Source organism: Crinia signifera, chromosome 3 (assembly GCF_055691185.1).
Source record: "Crinia signifera chromosome 3, ASM5569118v1, whole genome shotgun sequence".
Taxonomy (NCBI): domain Eukaryota; kingdom Metazoa; phylum Chordata; class Amphibia; order Anura; family Myobatrachidae; genus Crinia; species Crinia signifera.
Genome location: NC_139219.1, coordinates 262,377,366 through 262,402,538, shown reverse-complemented (window position 1 = coordinate 262,402,538; position 25,173 = coordinate 262,377,366). Strand labels below are relative to the sequence as shown.

General features: G+C 44.6%; 1 protein-coding gene across 5 annotated transcripts in view; it reads right to left on the bottom strand.

The window, feature by feature from the left end:
• The window catches only part of DOCK10 (dedicator of cytokinesis 10), a 341,015-nt gene that overhangs the window by 131,684 nt on the left and 184,158 nt on the right, over nt 1–25,173 (bottom strand). For all 5 annotated transcript variants that reach the window (XM_083177979.1, XM_083177977.1, XM_083177976.1 and 2 more), the window contains 7 exons: nt 23,689–23,916; nt 21,262–21,384; nt 18,309–18,391; nt 15,109–15,228; nt 12,061–12,140; nt 9,516–9,703; nt 6,573–6,638 (listed from right to left, as the gene is read on the bottom strand). In XM_083177979.1, coding sequence (XP_083034105.1) covers nt 6,573–6,638; nt 9,516–9,703; nt 12,061–12,140; nt 15,109–15,228; nt 18,309–18,391; nt 21,262–21,384; nt 23,689–23,916 — 888 coding nt within the window. The remainder of the gene's footprint in view (nt 1–6,572; nt 6,639–9,515; nt 9,704–12,060; nt 12,141–15,108; nt 15,229–18,308; nt 18,392–21,261; nt 21,385–23,688; nt 23,917–25,173) is intronic.

Below are 25,173 nucleotides of genomic sequence, written 5' to 3'. Positions count from 1 at the left end.
GGAAGTTCTCGCCTCTTGGTTGTAGTCAGCTTTCCCCTTGTTTACCTCTGGCCTTGGCGGCTGCGTTGTCACTAGTAAGACCAGGTGGCATCGGGGTGGGAGCCTGACTAACGGGCTCCCACGAACGCGGCTATTATTGGTGAAGGTTAGCTTAGCACGCAGCCGCCAACTCCAATAGGTGACAACGGAGTTAGGGGTGGCGAGATCTCCCGTGTTCCTAACATTATAGCCGGCCCATACTTCACCTAACTTTCAGTCTGCTGTCATGGATCCGGCCCAGCAGGCAGCTAGTCACGCTTTGGCGGGACAGATGCATACCCTGACACAAGAGCTCCAGAAATTGACCCTCCGGGTGAACTCACAAGAGGAACGGGTACAGGGGGTCTTATCCTCATCCAGAAACCCTGAACCCAAGTTGAGTCTCCCAGACCGGTTTTCCGGGGAGCGTTCCCAGTTTTTTAATTTTAGGGAGTCATGTAAGCTTTACTTCAAACTCCGCCCGGCCTCCTCCGGCTTGGAATCCCAGCGGGTGGGAATGGTTATCTCCCTGTTACAGGGGGACCCACAGACCTGGGCTTTCGGCCTTCCCGCAGGGTCCGAGGCCCTTACCTCTGTGAATGCCTTTTTCTCTGCCATGGGGTTGCTGTACGACGACCCGGACCGTGCTGCCTCAGCCGAAGCCAACCTGAGGGTACTACGGCAGGGTCAGGGTAATGCAGAGGCTTATTGTACCCAATTTAGGAGGTGGGCCATTGATTCAGGTTGGAATGACCCAGCACTCCGCAGCCAGTTTAGGATTGGTCTATCCGAAACCTTAAAGGATGCATTGGTTCACTATCCTACCCCGACCTCCCTTGATGAAATTATGGAATTAGCCATCAAGGTAGATCGGAGGTTCCGGGAACGCCAGAGGGAGAGGGAGTCCGGGATATTCCCCTCATCTTCACTGGGGGAAACCCCGGAGGTTGCTTGCGATGAACCCATGCAGATTGGGGCTACGCGTCTGTCAGCCGCAGAAAAGAATCGCAGGAGACTGAAGGGTCTCTGTTTGTATTGTGGAGGTCAGGGCCACCGTGCAGTTGTCTGCCCGTTGAAGGCGGGAAAAGACAGGGCCTAAGTTTGTTTGGGGAGACTCACTTGGGCCTATCTTGTTTTACTCCCCTAGACTCGATAATTATTCAGGTTTCTGTCTCCTGTAATAACTGCACTGTCGATACCACTGCCTTTGTCGATTGCGGCGCGGCCGGCAATTTTATTGACAAGGGTCTGGCTCATTCGTTGGGGCTCGAGCCCATTCCCTTGGTCAATTCCTTGTCGGTTTGTGGCCTTGATGGTCAGTCACTCTCCAACGGCAGTGTTACCGCATGCACTCCTTCTCTTCAGCTTTCGGTGGGGGCTCTTCATTCGGAAGAGATTTCCTTCCTTTTGTTTCACTGTCCTCTCACGCCACTCGTCTTGGGGTTACCATGGCTTAGGAAGCACAATCCCAGTATTGATTGGACCACAGGAAAAATCACACGTTGGGGCTCCTCCTGTTCTGACCGTTGTCTCTCTCTTCCTCTTCGTCTTGTTCTTCCCGTTTTTTCTTCCATACCCGTACCCTACAGAGACTTTGCCGACGTGTTTTCCAAGAAGGAAGCAGATACGTTGCCCCCTCACCGTCCCTTTGATTGTGCCATAGACCTAGTCCCCCATGCCAGATTGCCCAAGGGTCGCCTATATGCCCTCTCAGCACCTGAATCCCAGGCCATGGATTCATACATAAGTGAGAGTCTTGAAAAAGGATTCATTCGTCCCTCTAAGTCTCCTGTAGGCGCAGGGTTTTTTTTTGTAGAAAAAAAAGATGGATCTTTACGTCCCTGTATAGACTATCGGGCCTTGAACAAGATTACCATAAAAAATTCCTACCCGTTACCACTCATCTCTGTTTTATTCGACCAAATCCGGGAGGCGATAGTCTTTTCCAAGATCGACCTCAGAGGAGCTTATAACCTCATCAGGATTAGAAAAGGAGATGAGTGGAAGACTGCCTTTAATACGCACTCAGGCCACTACGAGTATCTTGTAATGCCGTTTGGCTTAGCCAATGCTCCTGCAGTCTTTCAGGACTTTATCAATGAGGTTCTCCGACCTTACCTGGGGGTATTTGCTGTGGTTTACTTAGACGACATTTTGATTTTTTCCAAGTCACTTTCTGAACATCGGCAACACGTCCGCCTGATCCTTCAGAAGTTGCGTGAGAATCAACTATACGCCAAACTCGAAAAGTGCGAATTCGAAATTTCTCAAGTCTCATTTCTGGGCTATGTCATCTCTCCCAAGGGTTTTTCCATGGACCCCAGTAAGGTTCAGGCCATCATGTCTTGGGCTCGCCCTACCAACCTTAAAGCTATTCAAAGATTTTTAGGATTCTCTAATTATTATCGGAGATTCATCCGGTCTTTCTCGGACATTGTTGCCCCCATTGTAGAGTTGACTCGCAAAGGAGCTAATCCGGAAGTTTGGTCCCCACAGGCCATCGAATCCTTTTATAATCTAAAGAAAGCCTTTTGTTCAGCTCCCGTCTTACATCACCCGGACCCCAGAATTCCTTTTCTTGTGGAGGTTGACGCCTCAGATGTAGGGGCTGGAGCTGTCCTTTCCCAGAAGAACACTCAGGATCAGAAGATTCATCCTTGCGCCTTCTTCTCCCGCAAGTTCTCCACAGCCGAAAGGAACTATGATGTCGGGAATCGCGAATTGTTGGCCATTAAGTGGGCTTTCGAGGAGTGGCGTCACTGGCTTGAGGGGGCCAAACACGTCATCACCGTGATCACTGACCATAAAAACTTAGCCTACATCGAGTCGGCCAAACGGCTAAACCCACGACAAGCCCGGTGGGCATTGTTCTTTACCAGGTTCCAGTTTATTATTACATTCAGACCCGGCCCTAAAAATATCAAAGCTGATGCGTTATCCCGCAGTTTCCAGACTTGTCAGAGCACTGAACTGGAGGATGCACCCATTGTCCCGTCTTCTGTCATTTTTGCGGGTCTGACTCAGGACTTGGCCTCCCGTGTTCTGGCTTCTCAGCCTTCAGCCCCTCAGGGGACTCCACATAATCGCCTGTTTATCCCTAAACATCTTAGAGAATTGGTCCTCAAGGACTTCCATGCCAGTAGGGTCACGGGACATCCTGGCGTTACCAAGACCCTTGAGCACTTGTCCAGAGCGGTTTGGTGGCCCACCATGAAACAAGATGTCACTCAGTTTATCTCGTCTTGTCCTGTTTGTGCCCGACATAAGTCTTCCAGATTATCACCAGTGGGAACGCTACTGCCATTGTCCATTCCTGAAAGGCCGTGGTCCTATATTTCTATGGACTTTATTGTCGACCTTCCTCCATCTACTCGTTTTACCACCATTTGGGTCACGGTCGACCGCTTTAGCAAGATGGCTTATTTTACACCCTTGCGTAAACTTCCTACTGCCAAGGAATTGGCACAGCTCTTCATCTCTCATATTTTCAGACTCCATGGCCTTCCCTTGGATATAGTTTCAGACAGAGGATCTCAGTTTGTGGCCAGGTTCTGGAGAAGTTTTTGTTCTGGGTTAGGAATACAGGTCAGTCTATCTTCCGGGTATCACCCACAGTCCAACGGACAGACCGAAAGGGTCAATCAGGCCCTGGAACAATATTTACGCTGCTTTGTCTCCAAATGTCAGAGCAATTGGGCTGAGCTGGTACCTCTGGCTGAGTTTGCTTATAACAACTCCTACCATGTGGCTTCCAAGAGCTCGCCTTTTCTGTGTAATTTCGGGTTCCATCCCAAATGCAGCTCCTTTTCTGTTCCCAGGGATTCCTCTCAGCCACCTGTCTCCACGGTTTCCCTCCTTAGGAAGTCATGGCAGAAGGTTCATTTAGCTCTGAGACAGTCTTCTGCACGTTCTAAGATTTTTTTCGACAAGCATAGGAGACCATGTTTATTCCGAGTGGGGCAAAAGGTGGGGTTGTCAACTCGCCACATCAAGCTTCGCCAGAGATGCCAAAAATTAGGACCCAGGTTCATCGGTCCATTCCTGATCACGGCTCAGGTCAACCCGGTGGCGTTTAGGTTGCAGCTTCCCAGAGCACTGCGTATTAATAATGTCTTTCATTGTTCTCTTCTCAAGCCAGCCTCGATGGCTTCCCAATCAGGGCGTGCTCCTAACCGTAGACCAGTCCTCGTTCAAGGGCACAAAGAATTCGTAGTAGAGCAGATATTAGATTCCAAGGTCGTTCGGGGGCAACTTAAATTTTTGGTCCATTGGAAGGGGTTCGGAGAGGAGGAGAGGTCTTGGGTACCTGAGCGATTTTTACACGCACCCAGACTCAAAACAGAGTTCTTTAAGACCTTCCCGTTTAAACCTGGGTCTAAGGGTTCGGTGACCCCTCCTCAAGGGGGGGGGTACTGTTAGGAGCTGCACGGGCAGCGCCTCCGCTCGCCCGGCAGTCTCCTCCATTGTCGTCCTGGCGGTTGCCGGGTTACTACGACGCCGTCGCGTCACCGGCCGGGAGCTTCCGGCGGACGCTGACAGGCGTCAGGCAGCCTGGGGGCAACCTCTTCCTCCCCTGCCGCAGCGGTTGCCAAGGCGACGGGGGACGCCTGGCGGCCGCAGGGAGGAAGGGGTGTCCATGACGCTGCACGCAGCGTCAGGGTAGCGCCTGGCGCGCTATTTAAACAGCCTGGCCGGGACACTCAGACGCCGGCTATAGTTCTTGCTTTGGTGTCTTGAGTGTTCCCGGTCCCAGGCTCCTACTCAGCGTTGGTTCCTGTACCCAGTGGCCTGTTCCTAGCTGCCTCCTAGGATCCTTGTCTGCTCCTGCTACAGATTCCTTCGTGGTTCAGATAAGTGGGGAGATTCTCTCTCTCCCTGTCCCCTTACTCGTGATTTCTTTATTGTGTCAGCATATTGTGTATTGTTACACCTGTCAGCATTTTGTATTGGGTCCATCTTGTGTATTGTTACACCCGTCAGCATTTTCTCATTGTGTCAACATTCTGTGTATTGTTACACCCGTCAGCATTTTCTCATTGTGTCAACATTCTGTGTATTGTTACACCCGTCAGCATTTTCTCATTGTGTCAACATACTGTGTATTGTTACACTTGTCAGTTTGGTTTGTTAGATCAGCTTTGCTGTATTGTTACACCCGTTTGGTAACAGCATTTGCCTAGGGGGTTCCAGTTTAGAGTGCTATCCACTGGCACCCTCCTCCATAGGGCAGGGAAGTTCTCGCCTCTTGGTTGTAGTCAGCTTTCCCCTTGTTTACCTCTGGCCTTGGCGGCTGCGTTGTCACTAGTAAGACCAGGTGGCATCGGGGTGGGAGCCTGACTAACGGGCTCCCACGAACGCGGCTATTATTGGTGAAGGTTAGCTTAGCACGCAGCCGCCAACTCCAATAGGTGACAACGGAGTTAGGGGTGGCGAGATCTCCCGTGTTCCTAACATATCCATGGAGGGGGCAGGGCTAAAATGACACGATTGTGCCGTTTTAGCTCCGCCCCCTCCCCTAAGACCTGCGGATTGCGGCATATAAATGATTCCGGGAGGGTTGCCCACCCTTCCGGGGGCCGGGAGGAAGGACCCGATTTTCGGGAGACTCCCGCAAATTCCGGGAGGGTCAGCAACCCTGGTTAATATTCATCCTTATACTTTTCAATGGGCAAATAAATATGGACAGGTAGCAGATGGATGTTAAAACAGCTTAAATTCCAGGCTGAACTATATGCAATACAGTGCAAATAACTTTAAAAACTTTTGCCCAAAACAACATTTTTCTATGTTGGAAAGAAACATCAGGTTATTTTAGAGCTGAACTGCTGTAATATTTAACATCAAAGGAAGATATTTGCTGAACATTGCATAACAACAGGGGACTTCAGCAATATAAGGAGAGTTCACTGGAAGCCAGAACATCATCTGTAAATAATCTTGCTACAGAAAGTTATGTGGCCTACACACGGGGCAATTTTACCGCATTTTCTAAGCGATCTGACTTAATTTGACGAGATCGCTTAGAAAATGCCCCTACATCGCTCTGTGTGGAGGGGCCACAGCGAGTGTAGGAGCCACAGAGATAGCGATATACAGCCCCGCTTGGTGCTATTGCCCGGTGATTAAGATTCAGCATGCTGGATAAATCCATTACATCGCCGGTCAGGGCCAGTGTTCTCACCGGAGCCTTTCCAACCCTAGGTTCCTGTATTTAAAGAACCAGCACTTGGATGCCACAAACTTTTGTTTCTATTTTTAATACTTTCTACACATTTACACATAGAAGCCTGCAAGGATCTAACTGTGTGGGAAAGTTTTCCTGTGGGCAAACACAGGGAACACGAAGGAGAAATATTAATTTCATACAGTATGCCATTGAAAAACACAATTCATCAATGTACAATACTTAGTAAATTTTCAAGATTTGTAAAACAAAACTGCCTGAGTTCCTGCGATACCCACATTTGTGGCAGTGTTATGCATTTTATATACATTTGGGGTGTACTTATTCCACAATAAATACAGCGTACATAATTGTGTTTCTCTCAATTCACCTTTAATGGTTGGCTTCCTTCTTCATCAGAGCTCTTAAATTTAACACACACCATAATGTTACGTGCCTGCAGAAAATGCAAGATGACAATATTGATGCTCTAATTTGGTTCAGATGTATCGTAATAAACAAGATATCTGCAATCATTTGCACACAGCTAAGGCCAAATCCTATGACTTGTTTATTCTGCTTTCTTTAGAAGAAACAAAGAAATATTGGACACTTGCCTATGCACACAGGATGGGGAGTATTCATAAACACAATTAGATATTTATTTAATTTGAATTAATTAACATGAACATTTTTACCACACCACGTTGGATTCATTTATCAGTGATTTTGTTGTTGGCATTTAAAACAGTAATTTTATATTTTCCAAGCCAACATGCCCGGTTTTATCTTTAATATAATTATTTTGAATAGGAATTGTACAAAAACACATTAAATTAATCGTTATGTGACAATATACAGAAATCAGGCACAATAAACTGATCTATTATCAAATAATATAGTAATGCAACATACAGATGTGTCCTCATACACTGTGGCTTCTGTCTCGCAAAACAGCCGCTCTCAGCACGCAAGGTGACTCAGCCCATGCTGAGCGTTTGTTTTGCTTAAAATGTCTTATTCATACATTTAAAACAGGAATGGGCAACCTTCAGCCCTCCAGCTGTTGTTGAACTACACATCCCAGCATGCCCTGCTACAGTTTTGCTATTTTGCCATACTAAAACTGTTGCAGGGCAAGCTGGGGTGTGTTTTTCAATAACAGCTGGAGGGCCAAAGGTTCCCCATCCCTGATTTAAAACAACTGGAAGCTGCAAAACTAGTGCTGTCGCAAGCCACTGCATATCGCACATACACACTATTTATGATATTATTATTTATTTTATTTCTTTATTAACAGTTTCTTATATAGCGCACACATATTCTGCAGCGCTTTACAGAGAATACAAACACATCAATCTCTGCCCCAGTGGAGCTGACAATCTATATTCCCTACCACATATACACACGCACACGCAGACATTCTAGGGTTAATTTTTTTTAGGAGCCAAACAACCTGCCAGTATATTTTTGGGAGGAAACTGGAGCACCCGGAAGAAACCCACGCAAGTACGGGGAGAATATACAAACTCCACACAGTTAGGGCCATGGTGGGAATCGATCTCATGACATTACACCATCCGTACTGATATGCCATACCGATCTGTCTGTCCATTTAAGACAAACAATTAAATAAAAAGGTGGTTCACTAAAGCTTTTGGAGCAACACAGTCACACCAATTGTCTTGAGCCATATAATCTATTGGGGCTAAATATCTGTATCGAGGCTTCTATGGAATTACTTAGAGGGGGTGTGGGGGCCTTGCCAGAGAGGTGCAAATAAAGACTGGTTCAGTCTTTTTGGGGCACTCTTTATAGTAAATTCATGTATATGTAATAAGTAAAAATTAACCTTTATTAGATATGCCTTAAAATAAAATGTGCTTTAGTTGTCTCCTAAATTGAGACTTTCTACAAAGAAAGACAATTCTTTGTGTTGTACAATTAAAATAGGGCTATATTATTTTACCTCTATTTTCCCAGTTTGTACTGTGTTAATTGATCATATCTCAAGCAGATTTGTTATGATCTCTTTTGGTTTCCAGTTTGCGAAATTAATGATACCCTATATAAATATTTAGGGTCACCACTGCTTTCATCCAAAACTTGTTACATATACATGAATTTACAATAAAGAGTGCCCCAAAAAGACTTAATCAGTCTTTACTTGCACCTCTCTTGCAAGGCCCCCACACCCCCTTTAACTAAGTTTTCCTGAACTTATACTGGGAGCTCAACCAACCCTGTTATTAAGGTATAAAATAGCCTGTGATAAAGTGTATGTTGGTTTTCACTAAACGGTATCAGAACGCTTACAAGCATTGTTTGTGTGCGGACTCACCTACAGTACATCTATTCTATGGAATTACACCAGGTAGAGCTGGCGTAACCCCCAGTGTCGAAGTCCCGGCAGTGGGGCTTTAGTGCATCTCAAAATGCGTAAAAAAAGCAGATAGCGGTTTCTGTTTAGTACATCCCACCCTTAGAGTATTGCAGATGCAGTGAAAATCCCCTTACAGTGTACCAGACAGTAGGCTGTGACATTTATGCATTTATGGCACAAGAATTGGTTTTGCACACATACAAAGTCACAGATGAAGCATAATGGAAATTTGTGTGAGGAAAAGCCACAGCTGTCGCATTGCATTTCTTCTTATATGAATTCTGACTTCGTTACACACAAATACACAAATGTGCACAGCAAATTGATCAGTGCCAACTAACAATGTAGTTTTGTCACTTTCACTTTTATTAATAAGATTGACTTTTGACTCATTGACTTTTGAGAGAAAAAGACTCTCAGTGAGGCCAGTCTCACAGGACCTGGAGCTGAGATGCTGTTTGGCACGACTGAAGTAACAGTAAGAAAGGACACACTTGGAGGCCGTGCACCCTATCCTGATATTTTCATTCACTAATAATTGTGTTTGAAATACTTACAAAATAAATTCCTATGTAATCATTTCCAAAAGTCTGTTCTATCTCCTCAGCACACACACCCCAATGGCTCCCACCGTGCAGAAGACAGGAGACACCTAGGAGGAGGACTGGCCACCAGGAGCGTGTAAGAATGGCTGCTGGGGTCCGTATGGAGTGGGCAAGGGGAGAGGGTTGGTAGAATAGCAATCACTGAATTGTAATTCTTACTGAATGTAGGGACTGACTGGGTTAGCCAGCTTATCGTGTAATGTAATATATGGAACGAAAATTCCTTGTTCTACTAATACTAAGGTCATTTTATGGTATCTCTGTGGTCACAGTGAACGTGAGGGCAGAGTGCAGCTACATATACTGAAAGCACCGCTCAGCTGTTTGCTTTTCATTCCCTTCTTACCTTGCTGAAGTATTTCTGGCTGTCATACTTGAGGTGTTTTGGATAAATGTATATTTGGTTCTTGTAAGTCCTGTGAGGCTGAGAGTATTTGGTTGATGCCTGTACAAACTCTTCAATTTCCACAGTGGGTGGATGTTTCTCTATTTCACCAAATGGCTTCATTGGTATTAGTGATGAGGTAAGACAGTCTAGAAAAGGAAAAACAGTAGAGGTCATTGCAACACAGCAGCTGGGCGGGAAAAGTCTCCCAATCATCTGTCCGGATTGTCCTAGGTGTGACACCCTTCCAGCTCCTGCAAGCATAGCACACACAGTGCAGACTATCGTACAGTGTGCATGGTGCTCCTACTGGCTTCTATGGGATTGGATGATTGAAGCATTAAATATGAAACAGCACATAAGATTCGACCATCCGTTCCCAGGCGTTCTAGGAGTGTTATAAGCCGTTTATCGGCAAACGCACCTGCATCACCACTATATACACACATACATACAATTTTTGACCCATTCTTCCGATATCAAAACAAAGGTCCATGTGTAACCACCTTCAGATACAATGCAAAATAGGATATTGTAAATTGATTTCGGCACATACTGTATGGCCAAGTGGAGCAGAATTATAAATGAAGTGCTACAGTATATGGCTAAAGTTATGGAGAGGAAAGTATTTGTAGGCTCAGACAATGCAATATGAACAAGCACTGGTAGTGACATGTAATATTTGGTACACGTGACATATTTTCTCATTTTTACATGAGAATTAAAGCAGTTAATTTTATTAAAAGGTAAATGCCGAGTTATAGTTACTTTTTGCAAATTGCAGCGATTATTTTCTAACTTAAAGAGTTTGTTTTGTTAATGAATATGTTGCAGCAGACAGACCCACACACAGAGGCAGAACTCTGGGAGGCAATGGAGTCATCTGCTGCCGGGCTCTTTCTCCCAAGGGAGCACCTCTCCTCCCCCTGCAATTTAAATCAGTTATTTAAAAGCCAAGGATATTTCTTTCTGAGTTTGATTTTGAGTTCTGAAATATATATGTATTCTCTATCTATCTATCTATCTATCTATCTATCTATCTATCTATCTATCTATCTATCTATCTATCTAAATTTCTGAACAGAAACATATATTTTATATAAGGTTATATAGGGTTGTGTGTGTGTGTGTGTGGGGGGGGGGGGGCACCAATATATATCTTGCCTCCGGGCAACTGGAATGAACTTACGCCACTGCCCACACATGAAGAACCCACAGTATTTCCTAATTTCGTCCTAATAAGGAACTATTAGAAGCAATTACTGTATTGGCATAAGCAAGTGTTGTTTTTATCAGGACAGCTACTTGGTAATATTTCCTTAAATCCAGGGGGAATCAGCCCCTCGTTGACCTTTGACCATCCCATTGCTGTGAATTGTATTTAAGCTCTCTTGCCCTTTCCCATGAATCTGCAGGGGAATTCATGAGCTGAAGAGAAAAACAACACAGATAGCTTAATGGGTTATATCTGAAATAGAATATTTCGTTTTATTATTCCAATTCTACCAAGAAAAGTAAAGTACAGGAAATCCCATTAGGAAAGGTCAATATTAATCCTATTTCGTGTAGGCAAAACATTTTGGACCATATCATTCTGTAATTGTTTCAGCCAAAAAACACAAAGGTATTTGAGCAAGTTCTCGTTACTGGTTATATGTAAATTCAGCCTTTGTTTAGGACACCTCCTCTATCTACAGGACAACATAAAAAAATGTGTATGGAAGTCTGATAGGGAGACAGAAAGGTCCAACTCTTATTACAGACACCGATAATGCTCTGCATAGTGGCATTACACAGAAAAGGATTTATGCTGTCAGAGATATGCCCAATATATTATATTAGGCTATATGTAGTCTGACTCCCTTTGTGCTGGCCAGCTTATTTCATCATATACAGTAAGTAGCAGGGCATACTTTCTATAATAGATAATGTATAGGTGCCCATACACAGTGCGACAGGGCAGTGCGGTGGGATGCGCTTCCGTGCACAGCCCATCGCACAGCACAGAAAGTCTGTGCAGCCTGTGCTTTTAGTACTAGATTGCACCATATATAGTACAAAATGCACGGTGCTGTAGCACATTGTATGCTTTTAGTACTAGATGCTATGCAATCTAGCACTAAAAGCAAGGGGTTCATTGCACCGTATATGGGCACCTTAACAACTGCCAGACCTAAGACATTTCCCCTACAGAGACTATTTTATAGCTGGGCCTGTGCTTTTTAGGTCCAAGGAGGAGCATATAATTGAGAAGATGGTGCTGACCTTAAAGTGTATATATACTTAACAGCAGACACAGGCCCTTCCAGCAACCGAGGCCCAGGTAATAAGTAGTCCCCGTCCCCCTCAGCGCCACTTGGTATGATGTCAAAAACAATCATTGGGGTCCATTTGTGGACTGACTACATGCAGTGTTCTTGTGGTAAAATTTGAAATGGCTTTCAAATACATAAAAGACATTGAGAAACTAGGGTTGACCTAGCAAAGTAAAATAAAGATATCCTACTTGAATGTGCCATGGGTACAGTGTCTACTGATATATCCAGATTTCCCGGAATAATTTGGATTTTGCTCATCTTCTCTGCCCTGTGAACAAAGAAATATAAACAGTGCTCATAAAACAGCAGAGATTAACATCATTCTCACATTAAATAAAAAAACTGAACAGATACATAGCTTAAACAGAACAATTACAGTAGGTCTATGAAAGTTCTGACACAGACAGAGAGAGACGATAGATAAAGTAATAACATATCAGCACCTAACTGCCATGTTACAGGCTTTATTTGAAAAATGAAAGGGCAGAGATGATTGGTTGGTAGTTTATTTCCTTCCACTTTATCTCTCTGCAAGAATTGATAAATCTGCCCCTTACTTTGAAGTCTCTTGTTCATTCATGGTCTATGGTTGTCCCTACCGCATGATGGGCCTGATGCAGTATGGGTCATAGTTTTGCGAGGATTCGCAGAAGTACAAACCCTGGTGGTAAGCTGTGGGGGCCACTCAGCCCAGGGCAAGGCCGCTCTGCATGCCAGGTTTATCCCCGCAATGTGCCTGCAAGGTTTTGCATTTGCATTGCTATAGCGCGAGTGCTACATAGTCACGCAATCCTACGAAGCCAGACGCAGTCCGACTATTTTTGCAGGTCACAGCGTCTGCATGTGAAGTCACAAAACCGGCACTGTCTCCCCATTCCTCGAACGGAACAAAAAAAGTTGTTTGGTTGCCACCCTGTGGCAGCGTGTACCGTGGGTCGCATTTTTTTCACAATGTGAACGCAATTTGCAATTTTTGCTAATTAGGGTTCAGTGTTGAATCAGCCCCGATATGATTATACTGTATCATATACTTTATACATAACATCCACTTTAAGTGTATGCTACACACATGTACATTTTATGCTGATTTGCACGTAAAATGTGTAATCTATGTAAAGTATTAATATTTTGTTACAATTCCATTTACATCTACAATTCTTGCATAAATGATATCAGTCCTTTTATTAGGATATTTCACAAAAATCTATTGTAATGTAATCCCATTAGAAAATTTTATTTTATTAATTATTATTATTATTATTATTATTATAATAATAATATAATGCCAAGTTATAACAATTGTAAAATTATAACTAGACTACAAGTGGACAGTAGTGATAATACCAAAGTGTGATATTGGAAATAATAATTCAATAAGGCTCACTTGTGTTTTCTGCATTACAAAAACATGTGTTCCATTTACCATCACCATCTTTATAATGAAACCTTCAATAAACACCAGGAACAGAACACTGGCAATGTAATGCAAGAACATATAAGGATGGCAAGGAGGGAACACTGGCAGCAAAAATGGCATGATCAATTGGGTAAGCTGGCATTATAAGAAGAGAGCACTGGCATTATAAGGAGGGGTCAATGTTGTCATAAGAAGGAAACATCCAGCTTTCTAAGAAGGGAACAATGGCATGAAAAGGTTGGAACACTGGCATCATAAGGAGGAAACATTGGTGTTATATAATGAGTAAATACTGGTGTTATAAGTAGAGAATTGGCATTATAAGGCGGGAATAGTGGCATGATAAAGAAAGGCACATTTGCATTATAAGGGAAAAACAATGGTGTGGTAAAGAGGAAACAACGGTGTGATAAGGAAGAAACAATGGTGTTATAAGGAGAAAAAACAGTACTTATTTCCTAGCACGGCGCCACCGATTTTGATTGTATCCATCGGGTCGGAAAAATCGCGTCAATCGCATCGCGTGCCAACCAAATCGCATGCGATGCGAACGACGTGATCGACCCGATTTTTACATTGGAATCAATGTGAAATGGTGACTGAGACCCGATTTTACATTGATTTCAATGTAAAAAGCCCCCAAACCCCCCATTTTAATACCAAACCCCCCTCATGTTTTAAATGCCCCCCCCCATCGTTAACGCCACCCCACTATTGACACCAACCGGAAGCGTGGCGAGCGCAGCGAGCCTGCGAGGGGCGGCGGTACGTGTCCTCCGACCTTTTCATACCCCTACTATCCACGTCGGCGTGGAGTTGATTTTATAAAGTGTGGCGAGCGCAGCGAGCCACCGAGCCCAAAGCGTGGCGAGCGCAGCGAAATTGGCCATATTGGCCCATTTCACATTGTCACCTATGTAAAATCGGGTTGATCGCGTTGATTTTCACTTTAAAAATAATTTAACATTGTTCCCTATGGGAAAATTGCGTTGATCACGTCGGTCGCATTGCGGCCCCTTATTAGGGGCCGCGATCAACGCGATTTTGTCTTTCACCGGCAAATTAGCTGGTGATTGACATAAAATCGGGTCCATCGCGTTGATTGTATGCCTTAAGTGCCTTCAACTTAAGGCATACAATCAACGAGATGGTTGCCGTGCTAGGAAATAAGTACCGAAGTCCTTCTAAACTATCCTTCTAAAGAAGGAACGCAAGTGGATTAAAGAGGGAATACTGACATGATATGATCAGGAGGGAACACTGGCATTATAAGGAGGGAACTATGCTATTGCAAGGAGGGAACACTGGCATTATAAGAAGGGAACACTGGCATTATGAGGAGGGAACACTGGCATTATAAGGAGGGAACACTGGCATTATAATGGGAAAATATACTTGCATCATAAAAATCAGCCTCATGATCTACTACAGTTACAGTATATATGATACAGGTTACAGAGATTTGTTGATCTTGTGGCATTTATTTCCAATATCACTGATTCAAATGATAAAGTGGCAAGAACAACTATTTAGTCTCTCTTAATGTTCGATTTATTCTTATTTATGAGTTGTATGTTTGTCTTTAGAGTGGCACTGGAAGTTATGTTATCACTAGTTACTGACAGTAACACACTTGTGTCCTTTGTATTTGATAAGATTATTAGCAATAGTCCTGCAGAGTGATGTTGTAGGGCTGCTAGTGTCACATTACCATCAGTGTTAATGTATAAGGGAGCACCCGCACATGCTTACAGTGGCACAATCCTTAGTCACATATTAGTTCATGTACGTTCTCGATAGACAGATTACATAATCCAACCTTCTGTATTCTGACACCAGTTTAATGAGGTCTTCTGTAGAAATCTTGCTGCTTTCTTGCCTGAAGAGGTGGGAGAACCTGGACTCTCGGTCAATGTTCCCGTTATCTTTAAATAATGGTCTAGGATAAAAAACAAGAATTTTAAAGAAAATATATTTTTTCCCTATTACTATTAGGGAAATAGTAATACTAATTAGCTTATTCAAGTACGTATGTCTGCAAATATATGAAATAAGGTTATTTTAAAAGAACTATAAGGGTAAGTCAGACCTGATCACACAGCCGCAAATTTGCATGGCAGCTGAATATTGATAGGCTGTGAGCCTGACGCACTGCACTGCATCAGGTCATCACCGCCTGTCACAGGAGCCTCCGCACAGATGCTGGACGTGCTGGTACGTCTCCAATTACTCTCCCAGCACCGCTGTCCACCCTACCTACTGAGTACCTTTGCACTATCTTTCCTTCTCAGTGACACTGCGCAACAGCCGTTACCGGCTGTCTCCTTTTTATTAACTTTCTCCTCGCGCTCCATTCTGCCCGCTCACCCCACGAGCAGAAGAACTTTATTAATATGTGCCTGTCGGCATGTCCGTTAGGGCTCCCCTATCAGCAGGGACATTGTGGCCCTAATATGAAATTTGTAGTTAGTCCATTGCCGGATCAGTTCATCTCTCCCTTCTGGGGGGAATTCAGCATTTTATACTAAGGATAACCATTTGGCTTTCTGTGAAAGTCCTTGTTGCCTTCTGTGAAGGCATTTATCTATCAGTTCAATGTACCCTTCAGTGGCGGGCTGGGCAGGGGGGCAGGGTGCCTTCTGCCCCCCAGGCCAGAACAATTTAGTAGAAATAGGGCCGCTGTGTTTGCAGATCTGACAGCCGGGAAGGTTTCTGTGCTTCCTCCCGACTGTCAGTGTGAGTGTGTGGCTGCTGCACACACGCTGCTGTGTTTAGCAAGCAGCATGAGAAGGGGGCACTGTAAGGGGACTCTCCTGCACACCCTAATTATCATTCAGGAACCTGCCATAGGAAGAATCTCCTCTCATTCACAGGTTCCCCCCTCAGCCCCCCCCCCCCCCCCCCCACTACCAGATCAGCCTACTTCCTTATCCCGAGGTAGCTCCGCCCCCAAAGCTCATCTTCTACTCTGGTCCCTGCTTCCCCCTGGCACCGCACAGGCTGGGGGAAAGCTGCACCTGATAATAGCTGCAGAGAACAACACAGAGGTACCCCCTGCACTGCAGTCTCTTCCGATTTCTACTGCAGTCTTTCTACCTCTCTCCCTCTCAACCCTACAGTCTCTGTATCTCTTCTATGGGTTTTCTCACTCTCTCCCTTTCTCCTGCAGTCTCTATCTCGATCTTGTGGTCTTTCTGACTCTCTCTTTCAGTTTCTTTCACCCTCCCCTCACCCTTGACTCTCTCTCTGTGGTCTCTCTCACTTTTCCCCCTGCAATCTCTCACTCTCACCCTCTCCCCTGCGGCCTCCCTCGCTGTCTCCCCTGCGGCCTCCCTCGCTGTCTCCCCTGCGGCCTCCCTCGCTGTCTCCCCTGCGGCCTCCCTCGCTGTCTCCCCTGCGGCCTCCCTCGCTGTCTCCCCAGCGGCCTCCCTCGCTGTCTCCCCTGCGGCCTCCCTCGCTAACTCCCCTGCGGCCTCCCTCGCGATCTCCCCTGCACTATCTCTTGATATTTTCCCTGCTGTCTCTTACTATTTCTCTTCCCTGTGGTCTCTCTATCTCCATCTCCCCTGCGGCCTTTCTCACTATTTCCCTGTGATATCTTTTCTGTGGCCTCTCACTATCTTTCTCTGGTCTATCACATTATCTCACCTGCAGTATCTCACTGTTTCTCCTGCGGTATCTCTATCTCCCTCTACCCTGCGGTTTCTCTCGCTGTCTCACCTGCGGTCTCTCATTATCTCTCCTACAGTCTCTCTTGCTATCTGTCGTGTGGTCTCTTGCTATTTCCACTGCATTCTCTTACTAATCTCCCTGCTGTCTCTTTCACAGTCTTCCTGTCCCTTTTGATCTGTCTCTCACTTTCTCCCTGCCCCTGCAGGCTTTCTCACAATATCCCTCTCCACTGCAACCTCTCTCACGATCTTCCTGTCCCCTTTGTTCTCTCTGGCTATGGGGCCCATTTATCGACAAATCGCATATGCAGTGCGATCTGGGCATGGTATTAGCACCAGGTATCACATTGCAATATGCAATTCTATTGGCCGGATGTTCATCCCTGTGATGTGCTCCAGGTGCTACTGTGACCGCTGTACATGCACAGTCCCATTGGCCATTGCCGGAGAGGGTTCTGCAGGCTAGTTACGCAATGTGTGGCCCATAACTGTGGGGAATGGTAGCTGCGGGGAACAATTTCCAGGGATTCATAAATCAGGCAGCATCACATCTGCTGTCTCTCACTAGCTCCCTTTCCTCGGTCATTTCTTACTCCTTTTCCGTAGTACAGTCTCTATCACCCTGTGGCCACTTGCTTGTGTTTGCCCCCCAGGCTAAAAGTTGCCAGCCAGCCCCTGGTACCCTTAATATCCCTTATAGGGACTGCATAAGTAACAAAAATACTCCCTAAAAGTATATTCCATGAATACTTATAAGTACAACATTATATGTCTACAGTCCACTGTACTACATATACACTTTAGGATATTACACTCCTGCCATATATAGGTGGTTATCACACCATGCTGTTGCTTTACTTACCTCTAACCCACCTCAGTTGGGAAAACAGATGGATGAACTAGCCCTAACATCCTAACTGTATGCCAGGGTGTTACCGCAACCATCCACAAAATATCTAGCCAGTGGCAAGCTACCACAGAAGGTCCATGTTCTTTATACCAGCCCATTTACTCTGTGTGCTCCTATTCATGCCAAACATACAGCACTCTTAGCACTCGTAACGGTGGGGGCTGATTCTAGACATGATACACCTCAGAGTAACCTCATTGCTGTGAGCAGTAGCATACAAAGCATTGGATTATTTACCCAGATAGCACAGTCCTTCCTAGTATTCTTCAGTTCTATTGGCTGGATCAGTATCGGCCAATTACAAGAAAGTAATAAAAAGACAACTCGCTATAGAAGAGGTTAACAAAACATAATTCTAAAACAGACACTCAGGGGACAGTCTAATAGTTATATTACTACTATTGTGTATATAATATATATAATACTCCTATTACATACCTAACTGTCCATGCAAAAGGCATCCGGTACTTTCCCAACCTGCTACAAAACTGCTTTGTTGACTTCAGCAATTTCTGTGCTGACTGAAAAAATAAACAACAGCATACAGTACACATCTGCATTGTAGGGTTGCAATCACCGACATGACTGAGATGGGACTTTATGACTGAGAACAATATCAAAATATAACATTATACTGGGTCAAACATAGCTTAAGGAGTTCTTGTTGATGGATTGGGCACAAGAGCCTTTAGTCTATGACCCGCTAATGCAATTTTGCTCACAGGCAGTTCCCTGTTATAAATGACTTCTGAAATAAATTTTCCCTAAGAGCCACAGATATTTATTCTACAGACCAGACTGTGTACATAGACAAATATATTCTATTCTGCTTAATGTTCCAAATGGTGTCCTCAGTTAACTACTTACCATAAGTTGAATGATAGCACATTAAAACGCTATTTATTTCATCTAATTAAAGAGGAGCAAGTGTGATATCATAATCACTTGAGCCATTTATAAATTGTAAGCTGTTCTAAAATCTAAAATAATTAGCAACCCACCCCAGCATCGCATGGAAGCAATTTTCAATTTCCATGTACTACAACCTATATTTGCTTTCTGTCTCTGCATAATGGTAACACAATATTTAAAATGTAATTAACCTTTTGCCGTCCAAATTTTTTTAAATAAAAAAAAATGGTCTACATAGAATGTTGAACAGTGACGTGCGGTGAGCTTATTGTCAGGTGAGGCAGGCACTTTTATGAAATATGAATGAGTCCTATAAAGTAATAAACACAGTGGATATAGGGACAGTGACAGACAGGAGAGTGACAGTGAGGACACAGGGCTGAAGCGTTACTTTTGAAGGGGAAGTACAAAAAGAGCTAAAGCTCTAGGACTTATTTATCATAAATAAAAGTAGAAAAAAAACCTATTATTCAGTCCTCGGAGTCTAATGTTTACTATGTCTGACCTACAGTAGTATATTATGGTAGGTTAGATAACACGTATCAATATCCTATATAACTAGATATTAAGTATATTGGTATATTTAATGTCAAAATATGGTAGGCACATGTGTTAAATGCACACATGCAGTAGTTAATATATTTACTGTTCACTGCTATATGAACAGAACACACATAAGCTAACCAATATGTATTATCAAAGGGAGTCCCATGTACCTGTGTCGCTCATGTTTTGGAGGGTGGAGAGCTGGGCCACCCGGGGGAGTCCGGGTGTAGCAGCCATCCCCACTGTCACTGTCCCTGCATATGCCTAGGCTCCAACGGGGGAGAGGAGAGCGAGGCCAACCGGTGGCGTCGCAGCAGGAGGAGGTGAGTTGGGCCATCCTGAAATGCTGATGCCGGGGCTCCAGCAGCGACCTGGTCATGCAGTCAGGGGAGCCTGTCACGCGGCGGCGGGAGGATAGAGGTGAGCTAGGGCTCTAGCAGCGGCGGCAGCCGGGAGCCACGGTGGCGGGAGGAAGGAGGTGAGTAAGGCCACCCTAAAATGCTGATGCCGGAGCTCCAGCAGCGACCTGGTCACGCAGTCAGGGGAGCCTGTCACGCGGCGGCGTGAGGATAGAGGTGAGATAGGGCTCTAGCAGCAGCGGCAGCCGGGAGCCACGGTGGCGGCAGGGGGAGGTGAGTAAGGCCACCCTGAAATGCTGATGCCGGAGCTCTAGTTGCGGCAGAAGGAAGAACGGGAGCAGGGCCTCCTGGTGGGGTCTCAGGAGACAACGCAGCCACCACAGTTTAGCATGACAGCGGATACAGGCTGTCAGTGTGTGACAGCCTGATCCGCTGTCCTATCACATCTGCTTCAGTCACAGGGACGTGCGTCCCTGTCACTGAGGCAGATGTGTAGATGCCGCTTTCTCATTGATTTTTAATGGGCTTTTCAGCCTGTTTTCTTCCCGCGGCTTAGTCCTGCCCCCCGCTGCTGACATTTTACAATTGTCAGCGGGAGGCACAGCTCCCGCTGCCTCCTAGACTCCCACAGTGTGCCACCTCATAAATAATAAAAGAAAATTAAGATATTTATAACACACTATATGTGTTATAAATAGTTTTGTAATTTTCTTTTAATCATTTATGACAGGTGAGGCACTGCCTCCCCTGCCTCCCCTGACTGCACGTCCCTGATGTTGAACGATGTAAATGTTCTTATTTTAAAGTGGATCACCATAGGATCTGCTACTAGTGCTAGGGCTGTTGAGCCTGACCATACATTGGACCCAAAAAGGGTTAAAGGGTCAAAAAGAGATGTGTTGACACCGCAGCAGCTGCATTTAGTTTGGGAGATCCATTGCTTCACTAAAGTCATCACTGCTCAGTTCCCTTTTGTCATAGAGTAACCTCCATGCTACGTGTAAACAGCAGCCACAAGCCTTGTGGAGGGGACGCAAAGGCCCAGTAGTGATGGTCACTGGGCAAAGTAACAGATAGGGAAAGAGGGTCCTAGGAAAACATGGGGAAAGGGGGTCCGAGGGACATTTTTTTTGGGGGGGGGAGGGGTTGCTTGGAGGTGGGTAAAGACACACTTGGGGAAGAGGCACACATAGGGTTGGGAGATCATTGGCACACATGGGGAGGTGGGAGACAAAGGCAGTAATCAGAAGGGGGGAGAGAGTCACATTTTGGGAGGCAGTGGTCAGAGGCACTCATGTGAAAGACTTGGCTATACAGTATTACTGGTGACTTATGAAAGCAGTACCACTCTTGGCTATTGTGTGCACTGTAGAGCACTACTATACTTCTCTTACTGAAATAGTCACGCTTACTAAAATGTTCACTGTTAAGCTAGCTCCCCTTTGTCATAGATTAATGTTTCATATACCTAAACCTTCAATGAAAAATGTTTATAAAACGGTTTAAACCACATCCAAATCCATCAATTCCCAATATTACAGACAGATGCTTACAAGTTGATTATTTGGACATACCTTGCTGGAATCTGAGTTCTTTATATATGGATCAGCATTGCTGGCGATATTTCCCATAAGGACTTTTTCTATCCTGGCAACTAAAACCACCTCATTATGTGGATTGGCCACAGAAAATACTGCCTGTGAGAGTAAAACAAGAGACGACATGAGACTGTGGAGGTCGTTCAGGTTAATACTCTCCGTTGCGAATTTGCAACAGTGAGCGATGGTGATGGGCTGCGCTGCGTGGACGAACATGGCAACTTACATAGTCACTGTCCCGTTCGCAGAGCAGTGCGGACAGGGGGCGACAGACACGGGTTGGGCCCACGGGAACGCCCAGCGTTTCATTGGTGTCCCCATGAAAACACTGGGAGTTCCCATGGTAATTTGGCCATGACTCGGGTATCGGTGGAGGGCAGCTGATGTCACCGGATGTAAGCTGCCTGCCCTCTTACCGTAACAGGGTGCCACAAATCTGAGTCACCAGAGAGTGACTTAGGTTTGCGAGCGCTGTAGAATACATTCAATAGTCGTCGACCATCAAATGATTTTCCGCATATTGGGCCAAATGCACTAAGCTTCAAAAGTGATACAATGGGGAGTGATAAACAACCAACCAATCAGCTCCTGTCTGACATTTTTCAAACACAGTCTGTGACATGGCAGGTAGGAGCTGATTGGATGGCTGTTTATCACTCTCCATTTTATCACTTTTGAAGCTTAGTGCATCTGACCCAAAAGGCTGCAAATGGATGTTTATGCAAAACATCCATTCGCATGCGGTGTCCGTGCAGCGTCAGGCATTAGTGCAGGCAGCCTTAGTTGACCTGCAAAACAGTAAATTTTGCAGCTTTGCGAGTCAAGCAGAATGACCTCCTGTGTATAAAGAGCTTTATACATTGTGGGGATCAGTATTAAGTGGCAGATTACAATGTGTGACAGCTACAAGTGCCAGATATTTGGTTTCTGGGCACTGTAAAGCTGTGTTCAGTATCCTGAATTATTTTGGCACAGGAATGGAAGTCTAAAAAAACAATCATTTTTTTTTTTTTCTTAAAAAACTCCAGGTCAGTTCTGCCTCATTTCAACCCTTCTGGATGTAGGATCATGACATAATAAACGCCTGTAGCCTGACCCTCACAGCCCTGCACAAAGTATCATATGCAGGATTTTACTAACTACAGCATGCGTTCACCATGGAGTCATTAGAAATGATATGATTCTGCCAAACGTTAAGTAATGTGACAGATGCAATTTAATTGTGTAATTTAAAATTCACACTTTCATGGATGCATTAAGAAAACTAGACAAGCACCAGATGCTCGACGTGTTCCGCAGCTATATTTTCTCAAATATCCTTTTGAGAAAGCTCAGTTTATTTCTCACATTAGATATCTGTCACAATGTTTTGTATTTTTATGTTGTTCATTTAATGACTCTTTTTGAAAAATGCATTATTGAAGTTGCTAAATGACAATACGCTCCTTATACAGCCCAGTGTATCAGATGTAACAAATGTCTGCCTTGAAAGAGCAATACAGCCAGGGGCATCTTAACAGCATTGTAGGTATTGGGCAAAGCAATGTACTGGGGCCCTGTACCTACCCATTCTCTGAAATAAATAACCCTTCCTGTGGTTCCGTACCGACATTCACTGCTTCCATACAGTGATTGGCTGTCAGCGCTTTGACTGGCGGATAGCTCCAGCCATTCAAAAAGCAGCATGCTGATAGCCATCCACTGTCTGGCTGCTGGCTGGGAGGCAGGTAGAGAATGCTGCCTGGATACTCTGATTGTGTGTATCTCACAATGGGGCAGATGTATTAAGCCTGGTGAAGAGATAAACTGGAGATAAAGTGGAGCTAACGTAAAAGGAGATAACGCACCAGCCAATGAACTGCGTTTGAAAATGACAGTTGGGAGCTGATTGGCTGGTGCTTTATCTCCTTTCACTTTATCTCCATTTTTGTCTCCAGTTTATCTCTTCTCCAGGCTTACTATATTGTCAACGACCGCTATACACCTGGATGTGGCCACTGATCGATATCGTTTGTAAAATTGTATAGTGTGCATGCACTATATCATTTGTCAGAGAGTACCAGGCAGTGCAAAGAAATTGTGGACAATGTTGCATTGTTCACCCAGCTTAGCATGCTCTCCTTCATTCTTTTGAAGCATGTTGTCATATAAGAAGGGAGGTGTCTCTTAGAAAGAGTAGAGATAGAGTGACTGACAGCTTGCCAGTCACGCTTTGCACTGAGGGGATTGGTGAACTTATGCAATGGAGCAAGGCTAGCACTGCCACATAGCTGTGTGTGTGTGTGTGTGTGTATGATGTTGTAATTACAATTTGTTATGTTTAAATAAGTCATGTAACTATTACTTTTCTAGGCCACATGTCTACGGGGATCGCTCATTGCTATTCTCAAAATATGGCTTTACCTGTCTAGGGTATTGCATCCATTTCTCAGGAAACCCGTGGACTTGTGGTTCTTCCAATTCTCTGGTAATAGTGACAGATGGTGATGTGGAACCATTCACTACCATTCCTGTGGAAGTGCCAATCATTTGTCTCACAATGTCATGGTTGAGGTCTACATGGAAATCTGCTGAGATCTTCCTTCCTTCCCTGATGTCAAACAGAGCTAGACTTACAAAGAACGGCTCAATCTGTGAACATGGGCGAACAGCACAGACATGATTAAGATCAGAAGATAAAAAGCAAAGCACAGGCTTATCAGTTACATCCAAACCTGATATACAGTAGCACCTTTACTGCATGTTCACATATACACTAGTTATACCTAACTGATAGTTTGGACTGATACTTGAAATGGTTAAAAGACCTTGATGGGTGATGTTCAGTTTAAAAAATTAAATTCTTTATTTATTCAAAGAGAAAGCAAGTAAAGGTAGATGGCAAAGAAATTTCGGGGAAAGGGGAGTGGGAAGATCAGTCGCACAGGATTATTCAAGCACTATTATTTGGTTTTACCCTCAATATATTTGTAAATTAGTCGTTTGACCATAGAATAGGAGGGTGTGCTACCACTGGACACAGGATTGACAGTTTTATGAGAAGAAAGAAAGTATGTCTCTGTTTGGTGCACAGATTATCAAGGAAATGTAACCTTTATTAGATATGTTTTAAAAGATTGTTGCGAAATATGGACAAACAGTGATACATGTAGACATAGACAGTGTTTCTTTAAAAAGGATAAAAATCCTCACTCAGTGTGGCTCAACTCAATATCCACCTAGGTATTTATTGGGTTTTTGGTATTAGCAATACTCTCATTTGTTTATTGTATATATACCACCAGCATTATGTGAGCTTACAGTAAAGCTTTATACACTGAGTCGCCTAAGAGTATATTGGCCGGTGTGGGAGCATGGACTGATCTATTAATGACAGGAGTCAGGGCCTGCAGGTGTGTCTCCCTGTATTGAACCTGTCACCGATCAATGTATGCCCCAGATCAACTTATTAGGCAGTATGGTGCCCCGCGGTAACCCCTCGATCGGTGCGTGTCTGGTGAGATCTGCCACCTCTACACCAGCACTGCGCACCGTAGGTATGAGGGGGGTCCGCGTCAGTGGTGATATCGTCCACTCGGCAAGGAGGCTCCGGCGTGTGTATGTCAGCGTCGGAGACCTCCGTCTGTTAGGAGTCAGATGTGAGTGCTGCGGACGTCACGCACGTCGCGCCTCTGACTGAGCGGTCCAGTGAAAACTGGCGTACCGCTCCGACTCAGGTATTTAAGCTAATACAGATCAAAATACATTATATTGGGAGAGGGGAGAGGAGGAGAGCACACACTGAGTTAGATGGCATCCTATGCAAACAGCGGTATAATAAAGAACATTGAAATATTTCTTTGCATTTTTCTTTAACAAAAACAAATATTGACCAATAAAAAGAAGAAA